At 38.1% G+C, this 18,420-nt stretch overlaps 1 protein-coding gene across 8 annotated transcripts in view; it reads right to left on the bottom strand.

The window, feature by feature from the left end:
* Positions 1–18,420, bottom strand: part of Pam (peptidylglycine alpha-amidating monooxygenase) — a 284,277-nt gene that overhangs the window by 10,971 nt on the left and 254,886 nt on the right. For all 8 annotated transcript variants that reach the window (XM_031368553.1, XM_031368547.1, XM_031368548.1 and 5 more), the window contains 6 exons: positions 16,598–16,714; positions 14,234–14,306; positions 12,729–12,939; positions 12,312–12,512; positions 9,964–10,079; positions 2,837–2,936 (listed from right to left, as the gene is read on the bottom strand). In XM_031368553.1, the coding sequence (XP_031224413.1) occupies positions 2,837–2,936; positions 9,964–10,079; positions 12,312–12,512; positions 12,729–12,939; positions 14,234–14,306; positions 16,598–16,714 (818 nt within the window). The remainder of the gene's footprint in view (positions 1–2,836; positions 2,937–9,963; positions 10,080–12,311; positions 12,513–12,728; positions 12,940–14,233; positions 14,307–16,597; positions 16,715–18,420) is intronic.

Here is an 18,420-nt window from a genome sequence, read left to right as displayed (position 1 = left end):
TAACACAGCAGTAGAGGGGCCGAGCAGGACAGCAGTCTTCTATGAATTTGACTAAACACTAGACTGCAAACACAGTCTCCCCAGGCCAGAAGTCCAACTTCCCTGATTTATTCTGGTCTCGATTATATTGAAGGATTTTTATCTTGAAGTTTTATACTACTTTGTACTGCTTTTTAATCAGGGACCAGGGGTGCATCCACACCACATAGAATTTTCACACACACGAATTATTTTTCCTGTTTCTCTTGTAGAGCTTAAAAAAGCTGCTGGCTTGTACCTTGATAGTTCTTCTCATGGGACGAAGACAAATTTTTAACGCTAGGGTGTTACAAAAATACAAAAAAATTGCTATTTGAAATAAAAAGGCTATCGTATTTCTACAGCCTTTTCCATCTTTAAAAAGTATTTAATATATATTTTTTGATATAATATTTATTTAATATGCATTATATATTTGTATATATTTATACATACTATATATTATATATTATGATATAGTAAATATTTTATATAATATGTATACTATATAATATATATAATATGCTATATATTATATAATATGAATAATATGCATGTGTACATATGTATATGTGTATATCTATATATATATATATATTTTTTCTTTTTCTAAAAATCCTAACTTATTAGTTATTTGAGGATTATCTATCTTTGGTTTTATTTTGGTTTGCACATGCTTTCAGGTTCCTTGTTGAAAGTACAGGTGCTGAATGCAGATTTTGCAGGGAAAAGGTGAGTGAGTCTTCTGGGGTAGCCTAGGCTGCAGCCCTTCCTCCCCCCCAACCCCCCTGCTCCAGTCCTCATTGGATTATGAACCCCTTACAGGAGCTGTAAAACAGGGTTGAGCATGTCTGTTAGGTTACTTCTGGAGGTCCTGAGGTCACCAGGACTCTGGTTTAATCCTGTGTTATTTTCAGTATGAAATTGATATGATAGCTTTATTGCAATGTGAAAAATAGGTGGTAGGCCTCAAAAGACTCAGGGCTGTTTTTGTGTGACCCATCCCTCTATCCCCTTTTTGCTTCTTGATCATAAACTCCCTTGTGACACACAACACTGCTGCTGTGATTTTCTTCATAAACAACCAAGGCCTGAACCCTCTGAAATCATGAGCAGAATACAGTTTTTCCTGATGAGCAGTTTTGTCACATTTGCCAAGATACCTACTGGTAGAATCTATGTTCATTATAATCTAATTGGGTTCTTATCTCAGAATACTAAAAGTCACTCAGCGATTAACTCAAAACTCAAAGGTTAATGAATATAGTAGTGACCAAATTGAGACATAAAATGTACATTATATCTGATTGAAGTTTGTAGACTTGATTTTACTTTTCTTCCTTGTTATGACATGAATTTATGCTGTTATTGACATAATTTTATCAATCACGTTTTCATGTCCTTACTAACCCTTTACCTAATATAACTATCTACTGCAGCTTTTGAAACCTCAAATTTATCATCTCTAAATTCTTTACTAATTACTACTATCTCCTGTTGCTTAGACTCCAAAATATTTAAAAGGCATTTCTGGGTATTGGATGTTTTTGGCCAAGTAAACAGTCAGTGAACTTCAGATAAGGAACATTTTGATTTATAGCCTGAAATCAGGGGATAGGCTTAGTGTACTTTTAATGATGTCCATACTGAAGTGAAAGAATTCTAACACTCTAGCAAAAACACAGTGCCAGCATGCAACATCTGCTCAGGCTACAATATCTGTAGCAATCTCCTCTGCCAGATACGCTCAGGTACTGACTGAGACACAGTGAGTCCTTGGCTATCAGACAACCTGGGGCCCTTTCTCATTTGTGAAATGAGTGAATGTTAAAATGGATCTTGGCCATCTATCTTGCTCCCTACCCTTTCCTCTAACTCTTGCCTGGGATTCAGAGAGCATGGCTGAGGGATCCCTGTTGTGGAAACCTCACCCTTCTGTTGACAGTCATAACAGATCCCACTGCTGCCTCAAGGACTCTACTTCCTATCTTCTGAGACCATACCATTCTGTCTATCTCTGGTGCTTTGACCTGAATTCTCTTCAGCGTCTGTCATGAAGGTCCTCTCTTCTGTCTATTCGTGACATTAATAACTTTTCTAACAAACGCCTTACTTCTCAATAATCCAGCTCCATGTCCCCTTGAAACCACTCTATAAGCCTAACATAGAGTAATCTATTCCAGTGTTCCCTTGAATCTCCTTCCCCAGCCCCAACTCCAAAACCTAGCAATTTTACACTAACTGGCTAGATTCTGAGGCCTAAGTGTCAGGGAAGGATGCTGTTGTTCCTTGAAGCACAGCACTACAGAGAGCCACATGGGGTGATATCTTGTGGCAGCAAGTCAACCTCTGACTTGCCAAAGCTGTCTCTTCCTTCTGTAACCAAGCTGGAAGTAACACTGGCTTTTAATGTAACAGACATTACTTCACACATCAAAAATTTCCTGTGGAGTGTCTCTGGAAACAAGGCAATGACTGCCAGGAAAAAGAAAAAAAAAACCCTCTCTCTACATTTAAAAACGTATTTAATCCCTGAAATAGATACCAAATAAGGACCCCATCCCTTCCTCCTTCCACTCTCATCACTCTTCATTTCTCTGTCCTTTGTAGTACAAGGAAGAGAAAGCCGAAGACGTCAGACACGTGCTGAACCCCAAATCCAAACTCCCTTATATCCCTGTTTCCTAGTCCCAATGTTTAAAAAAAAAAAAGGAGATCAAAAGCAAATGTTTTTGTTTCCCATTTTAAACAATATAACAGATGGGAACTACAGACAGAAATAGTATAAAAATGAACAAGTGAACAAAGTCCAACCTACTTTCAGTGAGGGTGAACTTCCACACGGTGTTTGTGTGTGCGTCTCCAATGTACACAGTTCCATCTTCAGACGCCACGATATCATGAGGCATGTCAAAGTGCTGCCAAATGCAAAGACATTTATTGTTGGGATGAGGCTGTACTTAGATCCATTACAGAACGGCAGAAAATTGGGCACGGCATGTGACTCAAACGAAAGTGACCTTAATTCCCACCAAAGCCACCCTAGCCAACAGCAGTTGTTCATGACGTCTTGACTGCTAGACACAGTTCTAGACACTGAGCAGAGTGAAGAAGACCTGCACTGTTGACTTGGCATTCTTTTAAAAACTAAAAATTCTTAAGTTGTGTATTTTTTTTTTCTTTCAGGGCAGTTGAACTTGGTATTTTGTGACTTATTTGTGTTTACTTTCTCTTTCATGTTTTTCCTGTCTTTAAAAGACTGATTATTGAATGCCTCCTCAGACATTTTCATACATATGTCCTATGCATTTGAGTTACTCTTGCCCTCAAGCTCGCTCATATCCCTCCCACCATCTCTCCTTCACTAACATCCCCTTTCCATATTTACCATATTTATCTGTTTTTGTTTTGAGACACAATCAGTTTAGTCAGGGCTACCTATGTAGCTATGGGTTTGAACTCTCCACTGGAGCCTGGCAGACACATGAGTGCTTACACAGCTGATGGCAGTAATGCCCTGTTTCCCATAATTCATCAGTAGCCACTAAATCAGCAGTTGGGCACCAATAGTGGCGATGAAGCTGCTCCATCTATGCTTAGCTGTAAACAGGTCCATTCTGCTTTTTAAGATTAAGTTTTTATTATATCAGAATTGCTTTTCTATATCTGTGTCTGAGCGTAGGTATGTTTATGTGAGCACAGCATCCAAGGCGGCCAAGGATGGGCACGATGTCCTTGGACGGGGAGTTACAGGTGGTTATGAGCCACCAATGTGGATGCTGGGAAATGAACTTAGGACCTCTGCAGAAGCAGACAGTACTCTTAAGTACTGAGGATGGGCCAATTCCCGAGTAGCCTGTGTAGACAAGCACAGGAGCATTGGGCTTATGACTGGAAGAGCCATTTCATGCCCAGCGGATATATTTCCTAGCCCCTCTACCTATCCCCTAGCTCTTTCTGCTCCCTCGTTGGCAGCATTCCCTAAGCCTTAGAGGTGGGGACATAAGTGTTATTGCTGTCATTTAACCTTTATTTTGGGCACCTCGAGCAGTCCCGTGCCTCTGTCTCCAATGGTGTTCACTGAAAAGAAAGATGATAGAACAGAAGGCCCAGACTTAAGCTCACACCATCACAGCCATCTCATTTTTTAACAAAGATGCCAAAAATACATACAGGAGAAAAGAGAGTATTTTCAGCAAATGGTGTTAGGTTATCTGAGTGTCCATACAGAAGAATGAAACCATCTTTATTAGTCTTATTGACTTATTACCCTTACACTAACATTAAGAGGGAACAAACATTCAGATGTAAATGTTTCTAAAGACTGCCATGGTAGAGGGAGTGCTCTGACCCCAGGTCTCAAGTGAGATCACCATTTTCTCTCCACTGACATTCTAAGAAGGGACCAGCCAGGAGGCTCAAGCAGCAGAAGTGGCAGGATAGCTGGGACTGGATCCTTTCTACCTCTGCCTACAACCAGGAGGGAGAGTGGATCCACAACCCTCTCTGCACACCTTTCCCGCAAGTGGAGAGCTTCTCTCCAGGGAGTGCTTTGACCCTGGGTCTCAGGTGGGACCAGCTGGGAGGCACAGGCCACAGAAGCTGCAGCCTTCATTCATCCATCTGCACCCAGGAGGGATGGCTGATCCACAGCCTGCTGCACACAGGCCCTACCAGGGTAGAGAGCTGATCTCACAGAAGTGCTGATACAGGCTGACAGGTCCAGCCAGAGACAGCAAGAACATCTAACACCAGAGATTATCAGATGGATAAAGGCAAATACAAGAATCTCACCAACAGAAACCAAGACTATTTGGCATCATCAGAACCTACTACTCCCACCACAGCAAGTCCTGGATACCCCAACACACTGGAAAAGCAAGATTTAGATCTAAAAGCATACCTCATGATGATGATAGAGGAATTTAAGAAGGATATGAATAACTCCCTTAAAGAAATACAGGAGAACACAGGTAAAGAGGTACAAGCCCTTAAAGAGGAAACAAAAAAATCCCTTAAGGAATTATAGGAGAACATGAGTAAACAAGTAGAAGCCCTTAAAGAGGAAACATAAAAATTCATAAAAAAATATAGGAAAGCACAACCAAACAGGTGAAGGAATTGAACAAAACCATCCGGGACCTAAAAATGGAAGTAAAAACAATTAAGAAATCACAAAGAGAGACAACTCTGGAGATAGAAAACCTTGGAAAGAAGTCAGGAGCCGGGACTGGTGAGATGGCTCAGTGGGGAAGAGCATCGACTGCTCTTTGGAAGGTCATGAGTTCAAATCCCAGCTACCACATGGTGGTTCACAGCAACCTGTAATGAGACCTGACGCCCTCTTCTGGTGTGTCTGAAGACTACTATAGTGTACTTACATATAATAAATAAATAAATAAATCTTTAAAAAAAAAAAAAAAAGAAGTCAGGAGCCATAGATGCAAGCATCACCAACAGAATACAAGAGATAGAAGAGAGAATCTCAGATGTAGAAGATACCATAGAAAACAGTGACACAATAGTCAAAGAAAATGCAAAATGCAAAAAGCTCCTAGCCCAACACCCAAGAAATTCAGGACACAATGAGAAGACCAAACCTAAGGATAATAGGTATAGAAGAGAGTGAAGACTTCCAACTTAAAGGGCCAGTAAACATCTTCAACAAAATTATAAAAGAAAACTTCTCAAACCTAAAAAAAAGAGATGCCGATGAGCATACAAGAAGCTTACAGAACTCCAAATAATTTGGACCAGAAAAGAAATTCCTCCTGCAACATAATAGTCAAAACACCAAATGCACAAAACAAAGAATATTAAAAGCAGTGAGGGAGAAATGTCAAGTAATATATAAAGGCAGACCTATCAGAATTACACCAGACTTCTCACCAGAGACTATGATAACTAGAAGATCCTGGGCTGATGTCATATAGACTCTAAGAGAACACAAATGCCCAGCAAAATTCTCAATTACTATAGATGGAGAAACCAAAGTATTCCATGACAAGACCAAATTTACAGTATCTTTCCATAAATCCAGCCCTTCAAAGGATAATAAATTGAAAACTCCAATATAAAGAGAGAAACTACATCCTAGAAGAAGCAAGAAAGTAATCTTCCAACAAAACTAAAAGAAATTAGCCACATGAACAGAATTCCAATTTTAACAACAAAAATAATAGGAAGCAACAATATTTTTCCTTAATATCTATTAATATAAGTGGACTCAATTCTCTAATAAAAAGACATAGGCTATCAGACTGGGTACATAAATAGGACTCAACATTTTGTTGCATTTAGGAAATCCACCTCAGTGACAAAAGACAGATACTACCTTAGAATGAAAGGCTGGAAAACAATTTTCCAAGCCAATGTTCCCAAGCTGGAGTAGCTATCCTAATATCGAATAAAATCGACATTCAACCTAAAGTGATCAAAAAAAGATAAGGAGGGACACTTCATATTCATCAAAAGTAAAATCTATCAAGATGAACTCCCAATTCTCAACCTCTATGCTCCAAATGCAATGGCATCTACATTCATAAAAGAAACTTTACTAAAGCTCAAAGTACACATTGTACCACACACAATAATAGTGGGAGATTTCAACACCCCACTCTATCCAATGGACAGATCATGGAAATAGAAACTAAACAAAGACACAGTGAGACTAACTGAAGTTATGAAACAAATAGATTTAACAGATATCTATAGAATTTTTTATCCTAAAACAAAAGGATATACCTTCTTTTTAGCACCTCATGGTACCTTCTCCAAAATTGACCATATAATTGTCACAAATCAGGCCTCAACATATACAAGAAGATTGAAATAATTCCTTGCATCCTACCAGGTCACCAGGGACTAAGGCTGCTCCTCAATAACAACATAAACAATGGAAAGCCCACATATAAGTGGAAGTTTAACAACACTCTACTCAATGATAACTTGGTCAAGGAAGAAATAAGAAAGAAATTAAAGACTTTCTAGAGTTTAATGAAAATGAAGCCACAACATACCCAAACTTATGGGACACAATGAAAGCAATCCTAAGAGGAAAACTCGTAGCTTTAAGTGCCTCGAAATAGAAACTGGAGAGAGCATACACCAGCAATTCAACAGTACATTTGAAAGCTCTAAGAACAAAAGAAGAAAATTCACCCAAGAGGAGTCATGGCAGGAAATAATCAAACTCAGGGCTGAAATCAACCAAATGGAAACAAAAAGAACTATACAAAGAATCAACCAAACCAGGAGCTGGTTCTTTGAGAAAATCAACAAAATAGATAAACCCTTAGCCAGACTAACTAGAGAGCACAGACAGTATCCTAACAAGATCAGAAATGAAAAGGGAAACATAACAATAGACACTAAGGAAATCTAAAAAAAAATCATCAGATCATACCACAAAAGCCTATACTCAACAAAACTGGAAAACCTGGATGAAATGGATAATTCTTTAGACAGATACCAGGTATCAAAGTTAAATCAAGATCAGATCAACAATCTAAACAGTCCCATATCTGCTAATGAAATAGAAACAGTCATTAATAGTCACCCAACCAAAAGAAGCCCAGGATCAGATGGGTTTAGTGCAGAGTTTTATCAGACCTTCAAAGAAGACCTAATACCAATACTCTTCAAACTATTCCACAAAATAGAAACTGAAGGCACTCTACCCAATTCATTCTATGAAGCCACAAATACTCTGATACCTAAACTACACAAAGACCTACCAAAGAAAGAAAACTTCAGACCAGTTTCCCTTATGAATATCGATGCAAAAATACTCAATAAAATTCTTGCAAACTAAATTCAAGAACACATCAAAATGATCATCCATCATGATCAAGTAGGCTTCATCTCATGTATGCAGGGATGGTTCAATATATGGAAATCCATCAATGTAATCCACTACATAAACAAACTCAAAGGAAAAAAAAAAACCATATGATCATCTCATTGGATGCTGAGAAAGCATTTGACAAAATCCAGCACCCTTTCATGATAAAAGTCTTGGAAAGATTAGAAGTTCAAGGCCCATACATAGTAAAAGCAATATATAGCAAACCAGTAGTCAACATCAAACTAAACGGAGAGACACTTGAAGCAAACCCACTAAAATCAGGAACTAGGCAAGTCTAGCCCACTCTCTCCCTACCTATTCAATATTGTACTTGAAGTCCTAGCCAGAGAAATTAGACAAGAAAAGGAGATCAAAGGGATACAAATTGGAAAGGAAAAAGTCAAGTTATCACTACTTGCTGATAATATGATAGTATACATAAGTGACCCCAAAAATTCTACCAGAGAACTTCTAAACCTGATAAATAACTTCAGCAAAGTAGCTGGATATAAAATTAACTCAAGCAAATCAGTGGCCTTCCTCTACACAAAAGATAATCAGGCTGAGAAAGAAATTAGGGAAACAACACCCTTCACAATAGTCACAAATAATACAAAATACCTTGGTGTGACTCTAACTAAGCAAGTAAAAGATCTGTTTGACAAGAACTCCAAGTCTCTGAAGAAGGAAATTGAAGAAGATCTCAGAAGATGGAAAGATCTCCCATGCTCATGGATTGGCAGGATTAATATAGTGGAAATGGCCATCTTGCCAAAAGCAATCTACAGATTCAGTGCAATCCCTATCAAAATTCCAACTCAATTCTTCACAAACTTGGAAAGAGCAATTTGCAAATTCATCTGGAATAGCAAAAATCCTAGGATAGCAAAAACTATTCTCAACAATAAAAGAACCTCTGGTGGAATCACCATCCCCGACCTTAAGCTGTACTACAGAGCAATTGTGATAAAAACTGCATGGTATTGGTACAGCGACAGGCAGGTGGATCAATGGAATAGAATTGAAGACCCAGAAATGAACCCACATACCTATGGTCACTTGATCTTTGACAAAGGAGCTAAAATTATCTAGTGGAGAAAAGACAACATTTTCAACAAATGGTGCTGGCTCAACTGGCAGTTAGCATGTAGAAGAATGCAAATCGATCCACTCTTATCTCCTTGTACAAAGCTCAAGTCCAAGTAGATCAAGGACCTCCACGTCAAACCAGATACACTGAAACTAATAGAAAAGAAAGTGGGGAAGAGCCTGGAGCATATAGGCACAGAGGAAAATTTCCTGAACAGAACACCAATAGCTCATCCTCTAAGATCAAGAATTGACAAATGGGACCTCATATAATTACAAAGCCTTTTAGCAGGCTGATTTTTCTACAGATGATGCACCCCTGGCACATGCCTGCAGTGTGTGTGGATACTGTCATCGCCCTGACAATTATTCTGTGTGTACAGTACAGTGGGGAGACAGAATCTCGTGGAACAGTTAGCAGTGGTCACTGTGTGTGTAAAAAGTACTGTTAAAATAGACAGTGGCAAATTACTGTGGAGCCTTTAACCACTCACCTAGCCAAGTCTTTAGAATTTGAACAGGTTCTACAAAACACTGTGTTCAATTCTTGTTATTTTTTAAAGTCTTAGTACTACCAATAACAAAAAAAAAAAGAAAAAAGAAAACAACAAAAAAATGAGCTGCCTGCTGGTGCTAAAGAGAATTATAATAGTACATTTACAATGTGATTTCTTCACTACTTGAATAAAACTAGGAAAACAATATCTGTCTGTCCATCCATCATCTGCCAGTCAATGCATCTATATTGACTTGCTAAGTATGGTCAGTTTAAGCTTGCCATCGTATGCCAATCCTACTGCAAGGTTAGAACTGTGAAGGCCAATGTTCATCTGGAAATATGGACAGTCTAGGTAAAGACAAGGACATTTATTTTAAGTAAATATCATGACAAGATATGACTATCCACTTATCCAAGAAAGTTGGCACATCTTCTATGTTTAAAAACTGAATATTGATATTCTTATTTTAAATGTCTTATAAAAACTCAACTAGGCAGTGTGTGAACATACCTTGCGAACTGGCTTGAAGACATCTATAATTTCCCCACTGGAAAAGTTCATCACAAATCCTTGCACAGGTTCTTGGTCTCCAAAGTAAGGCTTCCCATTTACCGCAAAGAGAAAACCTGTGACAAAAAGGCATAGTCTTTCTTTAAAATATGGATTAATATTGACTTTGAAATAGAAGCACATCATCTACATAAGCAATATAGTTAGGGTCAACCAGGTCCCTCAGTTTGCCAATGATGAAAAATTCTCAGCAGTGAGTTATCAGATGTGGGCCAAACAGATTAGATAATAAACCTTTGTGTATAAGAAAATAAGAAGCTGGAGAGCCTGCTCCAGTTAGGAGGGCATTAAGAAGTCAGGATATACAGTTACTGTTGTACATGTAGACTGGCATTTAGGGTTAGATATAACAGGAATCCACAGTAGGAGTGGGGAAACTAAGTTATCAAAGCTAATCAGTTCAGAGCATCTGATTATGTTTTGAAAACTATGTAATATCTATCTGGCTAGAGCAAGAGTAGGAGGAGAATGCAAAGCAGTTAAGGGAATTACAGTCTAGAAGAAATAATCTGATTTTAGACTACTCCTGCGTGTAAACGTGAGATCTATATTTTAGACTGATAAAGACAAACTGTCACAGGAAGAAAAGTAAGGCCCTTCCTATCAACACACTTTGTAGTAAGACTACATCTCTTTGTATGTAATGAAATAATAGAAATGGTGATGTCTTAAGTAATTCAGAGGTCTGCAGACTGTATTTTCAAAGAACACATTAAAGAATAGAAGAGTCTGAGAGTGTAGAGCAGTGGTAGAGTGTTTGCCCGGCAAGCATGGGTTCTGTTTGTGCCTAAGAATTGCAAAGCCTAAAAAATGCTTGTAATGCCAAACCCATGGTCAACATATTTTCATCTCTTTAAAAAGGATCGTAGAGATTCTTAGAATACTTCCTAAAACACAGTCCAGTCTGAACATAAACAATTGCTACAGGATATTGTGAAGACACTGGCTCTCACTGAGTTTCTGTTTTTAACTTGAGTTCTTATCTTTTTCCAGATTAAAGAAATATTATACCTACTTAATCACCTTCCTTATTAATTGAAATTTCTCGACAAATTAATTCTTTGAATATGAAGTAAAGCCAACGATACAATGTCTCTTTTGTTGACATTAATGAAGATCTTTATTTATTTTTGCACATTTCTTAGGGAATACAAACTTGTTCCTCATCCAGTCGCCTGACCCTTTGAATTCATGCCCTAGTGGCATAAGATGTGTAGATATTAATGGGGGACAGTATAGTTAATGCTTGCCAACACAAAGCCAGATATATTTTATAATGTATCCCAAGATATATATAAACTTTTACTTAAAATATTAAGGGGCTTAATGCATATTCAGAGAAATATTATGGTAAATTATTTTGCCATGTGAATTATGCATATTTTATTTTATGAGTTTGAATTTATTTTCAAATTTCATTTGAAATCTTTTAAAACCATTACAGTTTACATAAAAAGTTAAAGACATCAAGATTTTATTGATTGTTTCTCCTGGTGTTTACATTTACCTGTTCCTTTACATTTTTTCTCTGTTTTAAGTAAGTTAGCCATTGTGGTGGTGAGTGAAATGACTGTCATAGGCTCACAGGGAGAGGCACTATTAGGAGATGGGGCCTTGGAATGGGTGTGGCCTTCTTAGACAAAGTGTGTCACTGGGGGCGGGCTTTGAGGTTTTAAATGCTCAAGCCAGGCTCATTGTCATTCTGTTCTTCCCACTGCCTGTGGATCCAGATGTAGAGCTCTCAGCCACCTCTCCAGCTCCACGTCTGCCTGCATACTGCCATGCTTCCCACCACGACCATAACAGAATAAGCTTCTAAAGCTTAAGCCAGCCCTAGTGAAATGTTTTCCTTTTTAAGAGTTGCCATGGTGTCTCTTCACAGCAACAAAATCCCAAGACAGTCAGGACCTTTTTCAAGAAATGTGAAACAGAAGTATTTTGAATGTGATTTTATTAGATATATAACATCTCTTGATAGTGTGGAGGCAATATTAATTATTTAATAACTAGATGAGATGATTATAAGTAAAGAAGAATCAGTGTTTGGGAACACTTTAAACCCAGTACAAACAGCTGGTAACTTTTTTTGGAATCCATTATTTCTGCAAAAGGAATAGTGCATTTAAGTTCAAGTGATATTACAAAGTCATAGTCATAAGATATTTCAGATCTGATATATAAGGCATCTTCTGCTGACTAATAAAAAAGTTATTTAAGAAGCACATTAAATACAATAATTGCTCAGGGCAGAATAGGACATAACAAAGCATACAGTAACAATGAAATACCTGGTATATATGAGATTGCAAAGACATTCCTTCCAAATGATGCATGCTTAATCTCTCTCACAAATTCTTTGGTGTCAGTTTTGAAACATTGGATCCGGCCATTTTCCCTGTCTGCCACGCACAACTGGTCCAGATGAGGCACAAGGGCCAAACTGTGAGGAACACTGAACTGGCCTGGCTTAGGACTGTTCCCAGAAGACTCTACAGGACAATGAAAAGCCAGTTTCACCATTCCTGAGGTCTTTCAAGATCTGATGCAACAGCTCTATACATTTCCAAATTCATGAAAATAAGCCATGTATATCTATGACATGCAGAAACATTACAGACTCTACAGGATGACAACCAAACCCATGTCTGATTTTTGGTCCTACTGACACTGAATTCTGATTGGAGAGCAAGCGTGGTAACGGGTACCTTCGCCCCACTGGGTGATGAACTTTCCGCTTGGTGAGAATTGCACAATCCGACTGTTGCAGTAACCATCTGATACGAAGACGGCTCCAGTCCTGGGTTCCACTGCCACATCGGTGGGCTGGCAGAAATGATTTTGGTCACTGCCAGGTTGCATGCTCCTTCCCAGAACTAAGAGAGGGCCTTCTTTGCTATGTGGGTCCAATTTGAACACCTTTAAAAAAAATCCCAACAACAAAAGCTTTATCTATTTTTCATAATTATCTTTGACACACACGTGCATGATAAGGAACATTTGAACAAGTAATGAGAGTATGGGAAGACATATTCTTCTTATTCAAAAGAAGATGCTGTTAAAACTAGACAGCCCCCCTGAGATCATGCAGTAGAATTCTCATTTCACAATTAGCTGTAAGAAAATTAAGTTATTTTCCCAAAGCCTTCTAGTTAATAAATAGCAAATAAGAAACTATTTATCTTCACCTCCATTTTGTCTTCTTCAGCCAGTCTGACCCAGATCACACAGCACAGGAGGCATAGGTATTCACAGAATGTGTTTGAAATTCCTCGAGAGAACATGTTAATGACTCTTGTCTAAGTCTTTGAAGCTCAGGAGTTTGCTTTTCTATTTTTCCTAGCTCTGCATCATCACTATTACATTTAACAAGCTTATCTTATGTGGGTGTGAAGCCATTATACCATTCTGTGATTGAAATCGAGTATCTTTTGGAAAGGACAAACATTTGACTTTTCTTACAGACTTTGCTTTAATTTGTAGAAAATTCAGTTGGCATAGGAAAGAAATCATGAAACATAAGCAAGAATTAAAGCAAGAAAGGAAGGAAAAAATAAATAAGATCTAACGACAAAGGAAATAGTGGGCCATGTAGAAAGGGAAGAGGGCGTGGGAAGGGCCCTGAAGATATTGCAGGGAAGCTCCACATGGGGCTGTCAGAGCTCTGTGAGCCCAAGGGAGAAGAGAGACCTAATACCACGTTACACATGCACAGCTCAAAAATAAAAATGCTGAAGTGAAGATTGATACAGGCTAAACATGGGTGTCTTCTAAATTCTTCCATCAGAATCCTAATTTCTCTTGTGGGAGCTGGAAGGAGTGAGGCTGTCAGGGTGAGACCAAAGGAGAAAGGTTGCTGTCTGTGCAAGAGGAGACACAAGAACTTGCCCTCATGTCCTTCCTCAGGAAAGGACACATTGAAAGGAGGCCTGTCTGAAACCCAGGAGAGGACCTACAGCAGAACCCTATTGTGTGAGGACCCTGATCTTAGGGACCCAGAATTTAGATCTGTGAGAAATGAATTTGTTGGTTGTGTATAAGCCATGGAGTCTATGTTGCTCCAAAACAGCACACAGAACTTACTAAGATATGACTGCTCCACTCTTTTGTTACTATATTTTTTGCCATAGAAAAAGTTTTGATGAAATTCAGAACATTTTGAAAATTAAAATGCCTTTGCTTCTAAGTTAATACTGCCAAGCAGGAATCTCACCTGATGGAGAGCCACATCCGTGACCCAATAATTTCCATCTGTATCTATGCTCAAACCATGTGGCAAATAAAACCTGTAAAACAGACGGACAGACAGATAGACAAACACTGTCATAGTTATAGTTCTCCAGGCATAGATGAGAGGAATTTTGTTATATTTGAATCACAGAGCAATACACCTTTATAAAATAGGAACAGCATATTTGCATCAATATAGAAAAGATTCAAATGAATTGTGAAGCGAATTGTTAGAAGAGACCTCCTGTGATAAAGCCTAAGCAGAAGTTAGTCAATCATATTAAGACTGACAAATAAAGCTTACATAAAATTACATTTTATTTTAAAGTAAGCCCTATGAAGCAGCATAGATAACATCAAGTTCAGAGCAAGATTTCACATAATAAATACTAATGTTTCATAATATGCATAAAACAAAGTGCCTTGAGAAATAACAGTGTAGTTTGAATACTTAAAATATATTACAGCAAAAATAGTGTTATGGGCTTTTTGTTTGTGATGTGCACACATGTGTGTGTAATCAGAGGGTGTTGATATCAGGTGTCTATCTTGATCCATTTCCACTTTATTTTTTAAGATAGGTCCTCTCATTAAATGTAGAGTTCACTAATTGGCAAGATTGGCTGGTCAGAAAAATCCCAGGAGTCCTCCTGACTCAGTTTCCCTGCCCCACTTTGGCCCCAGTACTGGGGTTATCAATGTGCACCCTGTCCACCTTTTATGTGGATCCTAGGGAAACTCTGGTTGCTATGGAAAAGACTTTACTGTCTGAGCTGTCGCTCCAGCCCTGTAACATCATGTCCACATAAAATCTCATGTCTGTGACTTATAAGCTTTAAGGCTGTGGAAGATAGTGAACAAGAAACATAATAACTTTCAGAAGGACTGTGACCCTCCAGGCACAGCAAATAAATGAGCTGAACAATCATTAGAAAGGGCAATCTGTTTAGCATATCTAACTGATGCAAACAGAACCATGGGATTGAAAAGCAGAGTTAGTTAACACATGGGAAATACACTCAGGTGGCCCTGTTCAAGCGCCATCTGAGAACCCAAGCTTTTTCTGTCTGTTTCTGGCCTTGGTAGGGCATTGGCACCAGGAATTTTTATTTTTCATGGGCCAAGTGCATAACATTTTGATCTAGACTGATTAGCTGAACTAGATTCCCATTTTGGCCACTGAAAGTGAGTCTCTGATTTGCTTGCAGCATCAATAGCTCATGGTTGGCCAAGTTGACTTAGCAGCAGTTATCCCACCTTCTTCCATGTTGATTCTATTCTGGGAAGGGGCTGCCTCTGATTAGTGAATACACCTCTAAAGACACAGGCTCCAACACACTGTAGAGACGGCATTATAATTTGCCCTTGACTTATCTGAAAATACCATTAAAAAAAAAAACCCTAAGTTTCATCATAGCAATCTCTATTAGTAATTGCATCTAAAGCAGAGGCTGCCAGCCTTTCAAAGAAACTGGCCTTCCCTGGGCTTAAGCAGATGGAGTGGGGCAGAGTCCTGGAAGCTGCCAGGTTATAATGGGTCAGGGTAAGTCTGGAAGCAGGTGTCCCTTTCTTTCAATGACCATGAATATCAGCCAACTGGTTTTGCCTGCCAAATGCCATCTAGGAATCAGACCAAATAATGAGTGGCTTTCAAATTAGTTTGCACAAATTACATGTGCAAACTAAGGGAAAACTAAAAATGGGATTTGTCTAGTCTTCACTTTCTGATGGGAAAAGAGATATTTTGTTCTTATCAGTGAGTACTTGGTGACTTGAATGTGTAATTTTTATGGTAAGGATTAAAAAAAAAACCTATCAGTCTAGCTGACCAAGAGCTTACTTCATCATATATATCAATAGCTGTCTCAATCTTGAGTATGATAGCTGCCTGGAAAGTTGTAATAGCATTACTTACAGCCCAGACCACATCAGGATGGAATTTTTAAAAATTATAAACTGAAAAACCAATATTATTTATATGCATGCTATACAACACAATGTAAAGATACATGCACATAACCCATGGTGTTTAAACCTAGCTAATTAACAATCTAGGACACCAAATACTTTTTGTAGTAAAACTATTTGCAATTGTTCCTTAGCAATTTTGGAAGAAGACACACAAATGAGCAATTTTCTGTATGGATAGAGTTTTTGTTTGTTTGTTTGTTTGTTTGTTTGACAGATGATGCTAACATTCAGTGATGTTTCAGAACCATTTGTTTAGAAAGCCCAAGAAAAGTGGTCCAATTTGTCTCCTGCTTTGTGCACATTCATGACCTAATGATGTATTTTATACCCAGCACAGATGTGCCTGCTTGAATAGCACCTAAGCCATTTTACTCACAGACTCTTGCCGCTGGACTGGATTATTTCAGCATTATTTGGGTCAATGACCAGGATGGTGTCTTCTTCAATTGGTCCAAGACCTCTTTGTTGGTAAATGAACTTGCTGTCAAAAGAGCTAAACAAAACACATAAAAATGGAAAATTAACAACCCACAACTCTGAGGTACTTGAGAAACACAGACCACTGACTTGAGAACCTCAATGCACACTTAGCGGGGCTGGGATGCACTTGACATCATGGTCTCTGGAGATGAATTATAAACCATCACAGATGGTCAGTGTGCTGTGGCATTGGGTTTGGTGGGCCATGCAGTCTCAGATTCACCATGCCCAAAGCAAGAGCTCATTTATACATTGGCATCTGAGAAGCCGTAATCTAGAGCTGCCATGGCAACAAGAACTTCTTAAAAAGCTTTCCACAGTTTATAAATCAATATTTTCTTTACGGTTATCAGAGGCTAACTTCTTATTTTAACCTGTCTTTAATAATTACATGGGGACAGAAGAGATAAGAAAGATCATTGTACTAGCTAAAGGTAAAACATGGAAACACAAAAGAATATAAATAGAATATTCACAATATTTCAACAAAATGAGCAGAATTTATTATTGAAAAAAAGTACACTTAGAGACATGAAGATGTCTTTTCTTTCTAGCAGCTTTTCATTAGTGTAAAGTGGATAATTACAGAATGATTCGTTTCAAATGAATATAATAATTTCTGTTTTTTAGAAACTTAGCAACTTCTGGATTATAAACTATAATATAAATATAATATAAAATATAATAGACAGAATAATAGACATATATATTGAAATAGTAATACTTTTCCTTAGAGTGCCAGTTATATCAGATACTGTATTTATTTCAATTCTTGTTTCAAAAATTTATATTAGTTCCTTTTCATCCTTAAGGGGCACATATTCCTAGACCCCAGCGGTGCCTGTAACCCCAGCAGTGCCTGTAACCCCAGCGGTGCCTGTAAGCACAGACAGTACCAAACCCTGAGTCTCTGACACTTGTTCCTACTTCCTCTTTCCTAGCCACATTGTGAAAAAGCTTCAGTCAGTTATAAACCGGGAACATCAAGAGACTCAAAGCAATAACTAAGAAGAAAAGAAATAAGATGGAATTTAAAACTTGAAAGCATCCTGGCTCCTGGGGTTTAGAGTCATTCTTAAGTACAATAAGGATGAACTTAAGAAATTACAGGGATACTGGAGGTTTGGTTATGAGATGGCGGCTAAGTGACTAATGGGTGGGCAATGAATCCAGTGTGTAGATGATAGTCACAGAGATGATCCGACTCTTGGGCAAGATGGAAGGAGATTTTTATCATACTCCTCAGTATGCCACACTGTTATAGATTTAAAATGTACAACTATTCCTTTCTAGAATTTTCCACTTATTATTTTTGGACTGGGTTAACTGCATGCATCTGAAACCACAGAACGTAAAAGCTCAAATAAGGAGATTATTGCATGTTTCTGCTGCATGTGACAGAGACAAAATGCTACCCAAGCTTAGGCAGTAAAGATGCAAATAAGCCGAATACCAAGAAACCATTTCACGTGTTCAGAAGCAAAGCATTGAATCAGCACACACAGATGCATGACCACATCAACCATAGATGTGAGCTTTCTTTTCATTCAACCGAGTAATCGAAAGAAGACTTGGAATAACACCAAATAACTGTCAAGATATATTGACAACTTGGGAAGGCGACAGACTGCTCAAATCCATCATTCATCCATTTATTAGCTGGCTGGTTTTATTTTTATTTATTTATTTATTTATTTATTTATTTATTTATTTATTTAT

The sequence above is a fragment of the Mastomys coucha genome, unplaced genomic scaffold, assembly GCF_008632895.1.
Source record: "Mastomys coucha isolate ucsf_1 unplaced genomic scaffold, UCSF_Mcou_1 pScaffold14, whole genome shotgun sequence".
NCBI lineage: Eukaryota > Metazoa > Chordata > Mammalia > Rodentia > Muridae > Mastomys > Mastomys coucha.
This window is presented reverse-complemented; position numbering and strand designations above follow the sequence as displayed.